The 10125-nt window shown below is 35.5% G+C and overlaps 1 protein-coding gene across 3 annotated transcripts in view; it reads left to right on the forward strand.

Moving 5' to 3' along the window:
• The window catches only part of CFAP410 (cilia and flagella associated protein 410), a 65749-nt gene extending 59520 nt beyond the window's left edge, over positions 1 to 6229 (forward strand). For all 3 annotated transcript variants that reach the window (XM_063428810.1, XM_063428811.1, XM_063428812.1), the window contains exons 6-7: positions 915 to 1011; positions 4571 to 6229. In XM_063428810.1, coding sequence (XP_063284880.1) covers positions 915 to 1011; positions 4571 to 4699 — 226 coding nt within the window. In that variant the 3' untranslated portion in view covers positions 4700 to 6229. The remainder of the gene's footprint in view (positions 1 to 914; positions 1012 to 4570) is intronic.
• The last annotated feature ends 3896 nt before the right edge of the window (positions 6230 to 10125 follow it).

Raw genomic sequence — 10125 nt, forward strand, 5'->3', positions numbered from 1 at the left:
GATCGCCTTCGCTTGTTTCGGCGGCAGCAGGGTATTGAGCAGGCGTCTGATATAGTGCGGTAAGTCAGTTGGATTCACTGAGTCTGGGATACCCCTTATTTTCAAGTTGGTGCGTCGCCTGCGTTCCTCCAGGGCTTCTGTTCTGTCCGCCGTAGCTTTTTGTCTCTGTTGAAGCTCAGCCGTGAGTCTGGAGTCTTGTGTGTCCGTCTTTATCTGTAGGAGGGTCATTTTTTGCACGGCTCCATCTATGGCGTCTTTGTAGTGGGCCATGTCTGCCGCTATATTCGCTCTCAGTTCCGCGAGCATGTCCTTAAGTTGGGCGGCTGTGACAGGGTCTCCTGTAGCCGGTGGCGTGGCTTTAGGCACTGCTGGCTGATTGTTCGAGGCCCCCACCCCAGGGTTGTAAGAGAGATCTTCAGAGGAGTACGAGGATCCCTCGTCTCCCGACACCATTTTGTCCCATGCTGGTCTTTGAGGTCCTCGCAGCATCTCTCCAATATCATGGCAGAAGGGGCCTCTATCCGCCCTTTGTTTTTTGTTTTTACGACCCATTACACTCTCATGTAGTGGTGTGACAGCTTGGTGTCGGGTCCTGGCGCTTTTCTGTCGTTTTACCGCAGTTTTTTAGCTTGGTAGCTCGGAGCTCAGGGAAAGTGTGGCCGCTCCGTTCGGCTGCTAGCTTCGCCCCCCTATTTGCTGTACTTTTAATAGAGACTGGTATAATTTTATCATTTTCAGCAAGGGATGTTTGACTAGTACAGCTACTTTATGACAACGCTAGTTTTACTACTTGCTTTCGGGATAATGCTAGTTTTTCACTTTATTAAATTTGTGTGTCTTTATTTTTCTAAACAATAAAACAGTGTAAAACTGTTGAAAGTTAAATTGCACCTTTTTTTTTTTTTCATGTGAAGCAAAATTCGGGAACAGTTAGGCATGAAACCTCTCCCCAGGGACAAATTTTCTTCGTTTTCATCACCAGTGGAGGGGAATGGAAGCAGGAAGAAACGGGTATGCACAAATATTAAATATTTTATGTAAGAGTATGTATATATGTAGATTATATCTAAATTGTTTCCATACATGTACACCATTGATGGTTAGTCTTGGTATCACAGATGTTTAAGTCAAGTTAAATCTAAAATTTCACACATGTTGTGTTGCTTTGGCTATTTATTCCAGTACATTTATAAAAAAATTAAGCAATTACTTTTTTTTTTTTTTTTTTGAATGCCCCAATCATTTTAATGTAAAGGAATATTCCAAGCACTAAAACCACTTCAGCCTGCATTTGGTGATAGGAGTGGCCTGGTGACCTCCCAAAGTAATTTGTCTCACCGTTTTAGAATGATTTGAAAACTTACCTGTGTGCCCTGGCCACATCAAATTTAGTCTTCTCCTCACTGAGCATCCAGGAGCATACAGAACCATCCTCATAGGGTGGGCGAGCTTAGCTGAAACACTAAACCAATGGCCAAAACTAAGATCCAGGTAAACGTCAAACTGTTAGAAAACCATTTACAAATTACTCTTGTAGGAGACCAGCATGCTTGATAAAGACCTTGACAGGTCAAAACGTTGCAAATAAATCTGCCAGGATACAATCACAGTGAGTGCCTAAGATTTTTTCTTTTCAGGATTTTAAATATTGGCACGGGCCTTTAGGGACTAGATTGTAATACTTAAGGGGTTAAGGGTCTTTGCAACTATACATTGGTACCTGAGTAGGCATCATAGGCCATTTTGTACAAAGCCTTTACATTTCAAAGGACCAAAGGTAATTGACTGTTTGCTACTTTGCACTTTCTTGCATACAAGGTTGTTATTGTTTTTTTAACAAATAATCTAGAGGTGACTCTAGGTTGGCGTTTGAGTTGGAAATCTATTCCTATTCTCAACAAACATAAGGGATAGAAACTACATGGTTATTCAGTAAAGTGAGAATTCAAAGTGAATTTAAAATTCACTGTAAAATTTGCCAAATTCACTTTGAATATAATTTACATTTAAATGTAAAGAATGGCCATGAATGTTAGTGCCAGAAAAGCAAGCAACAATGAGGCTGAAATAGCTAGATAAACTGATTGCGCACATATTCAAAACACTAACCGGGTTATTCACTAAAATGTGAATTGACAGGAAGTATAAGTACAATTAAGATGTAAAGTTAAAGATAACATTTTAGGACACAGCTGAATTAGAACATTTCTCCAAATGAGCTTTTTTCAGTTTAGCAATTAAGGAGTGAAATTAAAAAATCATTTTGAGTTCCCAGCAAATCACAGTTTAACAAAAAAAGCATTTTATATTCCCTTTGATTTACGAACAATTTGCACTTTGGTAAATAACTCTGATAATATTCAAAAACCAGCTGTGATATTCAGTGTTAAGACGCAACATAATGGCTCACCCATTATTAGAACAGATAATGTCATTACATTTGTTACAAGATGAAAACCACCAACAGTCCTCAATAACAGAAAGGCCACGATATTTTTGGCTTAGACATACACAAGTAAATATATAAACCATAGGACTTTCTAACTGAACTTTGTGAACAATTGAAATAGAGATCCTGCATTAAAGTGATGGGGTTCGAAACTAGTGGCAAAAGAATATTTATGTGATGAACAGCATAAGCGTTCATCTGTGAATCATGATATGTTTTTATAGTTAGATTTATGGTTTCCTCTGCATCTGTCTGATTTATCTTTATTGATAATGTGACACCATCATGATTAATCCTGAAGTTTACAGAAACCTCTTATCTACTCTGACCCAACCAAATGCCTCACTTCACGTTGGAAGTCACTGCACCTTGCAGAGGAGTTTTCAGAGACAAAATGGAATGTTCTTGACTTGTAATGCAAATAATTTTACCATAATACACTCATGTTTCTCCTACTGAAGAGAAAAGTTAAGTAAAATATAAGCATGAAATGAAAATTACTGCTCTACTGACCTGTCAACACTGCACCAGTGAAGGTTAGCAGTGTTTTGTGATATCTGAAGAGTTTAATCACCAAAAAGTGACTTGAGAACCACATTGCAAAATTCCAGCTATATAATACGCAATCTGCAACTATAAACCAATTTGGGAAAAAAAATTACATCCGCTATTTTGCACTAAATATTGCAATTCAATTTTAATATCACTGCTGTCTAGTGAATAAACCTTTAAAACTTCTGTCATCATTCATCATCCAATGCAGGGTCCCATTGAATGGTGACACAAGTATTTTATTGCAATACAAATATTTCTGCTCAAAGTATGTAAACAGACAGTCCAAAGACTTGGAGAGGAGTGCTGCCTTGTTAAAGGGACACTGTAGGAAGTGGTTATGGTGCCTGGAGTTTGCAAGTGCCCAGTACTGCATCATTATTAAATTGGTTATTCACGGTTTAGTAGAGAGATTCTTGGTCCCAGGTAGCCTGAACCCTGGTCTCCAATGACGATGGCAGAAGAAGATCTTCGCTACCTCCTCAGTTCATACTAGGGATTAGGGCAGTGACTGAGAGTGACAAGCCAATCAGTGCACTTTACGCCTGGTATGGCATGAAGCAAACAAGTACCAGCATATCTATGTTAAACAGTGAGTAAAATGTTTCAAACAGTCAAAGTAGTTATGGTACCTACAATTGTACCTTTAGGAACTCAATATCCCTTGTTTATCGAATCCTATAGTTCAGGCTGTGACTGCAGTGTTACTAGCAATAGAGAGTTTAAAACAGAGCAATTTTGCCATTTTTTCTGGGGCAAAAGGTCTTGAATTTTCCCCCTCAAATTATTACTTATTCAAAGTGTTTTGTTTATATTCAGTGACAACTATTCTTTCAATATAATATATTTATTTACAGACACCAAAATAGTGGGTGTTTTATGCATTTTTCGGTATTCGAGTGCCACCTGGTGGTGACTTTATTTTTTATTCATGTCATTTTATTTTTTCCAACCCCCAGTTATCACTTCTAGTGCATGATCATTCAAAGTGTATAAAATTAATATTTTTATTTCATTCTAAATAGTTTAATACACTTTTCAATATATCTACCTGAAAACCTTTTATTCTTTAAATGCATAATATATATATATATATATATATATATATATATATATATATATATATATATATATATATATATATATATAATATAAAATGCATGCTAAGGTGAGCCCTCTTGGTTTCATAAATATATTTGGGACTCCTTGCCAACTCCCGGTTTTGCACCGCTCCCTGTCACAGGTTTCTTATTCCAGGGCCCTATTTAACCTTGACCTGCAGAGAGCCCCAGGAGGTAGCATTTCCCAAGTAAATGGATTAATCTCAGAGCAGACATTAGGTGCTAGAACAGGACCTGCCAAGAATGGGTTACTTAGACATTGTGGCAGGCTTATGCAATGTATGATCATACAATGTAAGTAAACACCCATTATCGTTTGCCTAGGTGAGGTGTTTTAACTAAAACTATTACATTATGTGAGACTTTAAATTGATGATTAGTGAATGAATGAGTGCGCAGGATTTAGTATGTTTTTTACACTAACTTCATATATCTCTGTCCCAAACAGAATAACATTCTTAATGCTGTTTTACTACTATTGAAAGACCTGGACAAAGAAGGTTTGGAAATTGTTCAAAGAACTGCTGGAAACAGACTTCATCAGCTGCAAAAGAAAGAACTCCAACAGGATAGATAAATTCTAAATCGCTGCTTTTTTTTGTCTGGAATCCTAGAGTCTCTAAGGTGCAATCCAGGCAAAACTTAAGCTATGCACACTTCATTATACTTAATATGCTGCTCTGTTCCATCAAATCATGTGGAAAAAAAAGTATTTGCAGCCATATCCTAGAAGCAAATTCTATTAGTTTTGGCCATTACATATTTCAGCCAGAATGAGCCCATCTGCATTAAATGTATGTGTTCTAATCCCTATCCAGAATAAATATTTGCAGTTTCTTGTTTACAAAGCAGAGCTTACTTCAGGCAGGTAGTATAATTAGCTAAGTTAGCTTTTAGGCACAAGTTATTAATAAAATGCTCCTGGGGCATATAATGAGGTGAATTTTCACGCTGAATAAAACAAACTGAAGTAATAAAATTAAATAAAGAGATCTGCCTTTTTTATATATCTCAAAGTAGTGATCCTCCACGGAAATATAAGACTTAATAACAGGCTGAAAACCAGTTTTTTCTAAAGTCACAAACTGCAGAACATCAGTAATGAAGTGGTGACTTGTATTTTAAAATATACTCCAAATAATTTAGCTTTCTGAATAGTGTTACTTTGTTACAACTATTACTTAGTTTTTAAAAACATATGTTATGAAATATTTCACTTATTAATTTTGTGTTTGTGATCTGATTGGCAAATATCTGCTACCTGGCAAACATTGGATGTGTTCTGTTAAAATTCTTTGTGTATATGTATAACATGAAATTGGTCAAATATTTAATGCTTGTCTGCAGTATCCTATATTTTCCCTTGAAAGCGTTTATCTATTACCTGCTACTCCAGCTGTAATGCAATGCAACTTTCGTCAAACACTAGGCATTCACAAACTCAGCAGCTGACAAACATCTTGACACACAGGCTGACTAACTCACACTGACATTTACGTAGACTGATATTCACTGACAAAAAGTGTCATGAAGTCCAGGCAGAACACGGCAACTACTCGTCTTACTGCATATGGGAATTAAAGTTATCTCCTAATGCAGAGGTAGGACTACATCTCCCCTTATGCTTTGCCAACATTATGTCTGTAAGAGCATTGTGGTAGATGTAGTCCACAACTTCTATAATGCTGAAGGTTGCCTTCCTCTGTCCTTATGCATGACCTTTTTTCAAAATCACTCTGCAGCCAGTAGGAACACTAGTTTTGTACACTATAGCAATATAAACCAACAGCACTGGACATTATAAAAACACTCCCTGCAGAATCTGCCTGTTTTGGAGTTATTTACTTACAACATCGTTATTCAATAAGCTAACTCATAAGCATTTTCCGATTTAACTATTATGTTTGGTTTGGGGAAATATTTTATTTGAAATCAAATAAAGCACTAGAATCTGTACACTATGCAAGCAAGCACTGGGATTTATAAATCCAACGTTTCCATGGCATTCAATATTAGACAGCACCGACATGTTTCACTATTTTCAAAAAGATGCAAAGAAACTGGACTTCACTTTTGGAGAGAAAAGCAATACAAATATAAAAAATATATATATATCCTCACAATGTTTCCTGTATTGTGTGCTAACTGAGAATTCAATTCAAGCATAACTAGTTCATGTGAAAGCTATTAAAGTCAACCTAGGTTAGAATTATATACATGTTTTTTTTGGTTATGTGTATATATTTTTCCTTTGCCTTTTTATAAGTTTAAGTGCCTAAATATAGCAGTTTGGTATTAAATGAATTAGGACAAATCCGTATAAAGCGATCTGTCTATTTTGTTTTGTTTATAATTATTTTTTGTTTAGTTACTAGAAATAATTTAATTACCATCTCCACTAATCTATTTATATTTTATGAACTGATTTGAACTTAAAACCGTTTAAGAAAACAAAAGAAAATGTAATAAGAGTTTGGGAATACAGGTGTTTTCCTAGCCAGTACCCTCTAAAAAGAGCCATATTCTGCTGGAGTACAAACACTTTATGCATGATTTTGGAATTGGTATGTCAATTTATGATTATATAAACAAGACATAAGGGTAGATTTGTTTTTGTTTTTTCTGATAACAGTGTTGCAAAAATGTTTTGAGTGGATGTGAGTGATGGGGGTTACAGGCCAAAGCATCCATTGTGTACTTAAGAATTAGGGGGGTGTAGTCAAAGGTGGACAGTTCTCACCAACTTACCCCTGTTAGTCCTGCTGCTTGGCCACAGCATAGTTAAAATAATAAAAACAATTTGCTCGGAACTGCATGTCCCAGGCATCGGGCAATATACATTTTCATTCCTGCTCTTTCTATGTGTAATGGCAACCAGATGCATTTCATCTGTGAATCAGACTTTCTCAACAAAAACCTGTTGTTGGTGCAGATTAGGCATGTTTTAGGTATGTACTCGGACTGGAAATTGTCCTCAAACAACCCAAGTGCTTGATTTGTCCAATCCAGTAGCTTCTCTACATAGCTTTCAATTATTATCAGTGAGCTAGTCTGTGTTGTAAAGGAAGATATAGATATACAAATCACTATTTTTTCTTACCGCTTATATTTTAAAGATAGATTTGTACCGGTTTTATAATGAAAATTAGCAAGGTAATAAGTCAAAATTCTAGACTTAAATTCTATACTCTAGATTTTTACATTTTGTGTATTTATTTTTATAATTTAAAAAATAATGCAGTGGGGTGCAGCAACAAGTGCTGAAATGGGAGAGCCATCATTGCAGATTTTTTTGACTCAGAATACCACTCTGGATGCCACAGAATATATCTTGTCTGTTATGACCCTGTACAGATTTAATAAAAGGAATTGAATATTTTAGTTTTGAAGAAAAATTAACAAATTGAAATCTGTTTTGTTTAGACAAACATCTCCTTAGAGGGCATAGAATAGCTTTAAACAAATATATTTGGGGACAATACAAACCATTGTCTGGAAATTTATTCATAAACCGCACTACACATAGGACACAAGGTCACACATTTAGACTGAAAGAAAGGAGATTTAGTCTAAGGCAAAGGAAAGGGTTCTTTACCATAAAACCAATACAGATATGGAATTCTTTGCCTGAAGAGGTGGTTTTATCATAGTCTCTACAGATGTTTAAACAGCTACTGGATGAATACATGCAAAAACATAATATTCAGGGATATGATTTCTATAGGTGGGGTATCAGCTTTGTCATCCCAGGAAAGATCTGACTGTTATCCTAGGGTCAGGAAAGATCTTTTTCCGTAGTTTGTTGCAAAATTGGAAAGTGCTTCAAACTGTGTTTTCTGCCTTCTTTTGGATGAACGGCAAAAACAGATGTGAGACAGGCTGAACGTGATGGGCATATCTCTTCAGCCTATGTAACTATACAACTACATTGCTTTTGCTTCTCAAATAGGTATTCTTTTCAGTATAATAAAATAAAAAAGGTCTGGAACTGAATTTTTTTTTTTTGTAAACTTTGTAGTTCAAAATGTTCATATTACAATGAAGGATTTTAGAATATAAGCTAAATATAATTGTGTATGGGGTGCAATAAGTGGAGAACTGTTTAGTTCTATGTACAATAGATTAAAGTAGGGAAACTGTCACTACCCAGGATTTTTAGCATGCGTACCTATCTCTATACTTAACAAATATGAATTTGTGAGCAATGAAAATTAAAATAAATGTAGATCCACACCCTGCACCCCCATCTAAATTCTTTGTCGGTCACTGTTATAAACAATGTTTGCGCCTGGCAATCAACATAGAAAAAGCTTACAGAGAATAAGATAAATTGAACTTTGTTTCCTTTTTGCTCTTCCTCATTTGCAATATTTGTCCTAGATGTAACTTGTTTTAATTGGATTATTATGCTATCTACTCAATCTTAATGTAACTGTAAAAGAAAATAGAGCATCTTACACAAAAAATGGTTATTCTCAATTTTCAATAGTTTATGCAATTGTATGAATTTCAAAGAATTTACAGTTTCCCTGTAGAAATATACAATATTAATTTTTTTTTGAAAAAAAAACTCAATTGCGATTTAAACCTGTATCTGGCAGTTCTCTAGACAGACCAATAGATCTATCCTCATCACTTGCCAAGGAGATAAAAAAAATATATATATATATATATATAGTGTAGTCGTGAAGAATAACAAAGCTACTGTCAGAAGCAGGATGTTATCAGGATTAATAGAATATGTCCTGAAGTCCGAATACAGGAAGCTCAAATTTTATGCCAAGTACAGACTTTCTCAAACATCATTCTAGAGGACACTGTCAGTTTACTTTTTAAGTTACGGGAGGATAAAAATAAATATTGGGTTTATATCAGTTGGTTCTTATGACTAAGAGCCAAGTTCCAAGATTTGACATCCCTCTGGCATTGTGTTTAACCCCTTAAGGACACATGCCATGTGTGACATGTCATGATTCCCTTTTATTCCAGAAGTTTGGTCCTTAAGGGGTTAAAGAAAGGGGTTTGTTATGTTTAGTAGAATAGCTCCATGTCATGCCTATCAAATAATTATTTTTGCTCCTTGGACTTTTGTGTCTGGTGCAAACTTGCCTTTTGGTATGGCAGCTGGCTATAACCGACTAATTCACTTTCTTTATAGATCACCTAAACAGCGCATCTTTTGTCACAGTGGTGAAAAATAATTAAAATAAATTTACCATTAGTATAAAACAAATCAAAGGTTAGTATATCAAAAATGTTTGTCTTGTTTTCAATCATGTTGAATAATTGCAATTAACCAGCTAGATGCTTTTTTGTATATTCTACCAAGTGTAACTATTGAATTCCTTTTCTATAATTAAATTGTTCCTACTATTGTGTCAATATTTTAGTCACATATTTGTGATCAAGGAAATTGATTCTTGCAAGTACAACCCTTAAGGGCAAAGGGCTTATGCTCAGATAAAACCTCTTCCAGTAATTCATTCCAATAATTATCCAGTCCACTTTTCCATCCTCACATGGTGAAAAGATTGGAAAGCCAATTTCTTAATTGACTAGAAAGATTAATGTATTGGTAAATTATCTAGCATAAACAAGAACATTTTACATTCTATGATTCATTTCACTGCCGTCACTGTAGTTGTTTCTAACTTAAACAATGATAGGTGAATTACCCCTCTCCTGGTGTCTATGGATTTAAAAGTAAACTACCCTACAACCACCGCTCCCCCCAATTAATAACACCGGGTGGGCCTATAAAACTAATCTATGTAAAAAAAAAAAAGCCCCCAAGAAAGGCCAAATTAAAATCCATGCAAAAAATTAATTTATGCTTACTGCAGACTGAGGTCTCATAATGGGGAAAGCCCTCATAAAATCTTTTTCATGTTATGTCATCTAGTACATCATATCGGAACATTTTCCACGCTATGCAATATGACTGAGAGCACTCTGATTGGTTGGCTATTAAGCGCTCTGACAGCAAAGTCTCGAGAGAAGACA

This window comes from Pelobates fuscus, chromosome 8 (assembly GCF_036172605.1).
Source record: "Pelobates fuscus isolate aPelFus1 chromosome 8, aPelFus1.pri, whole genome shotgun sequence".
Lineage (NCBI taxonomy): Eukaryota > Metazoa > Chordata > Amphibia > Anura > Pelobatidae > Pelobates > Pelobates fuscus.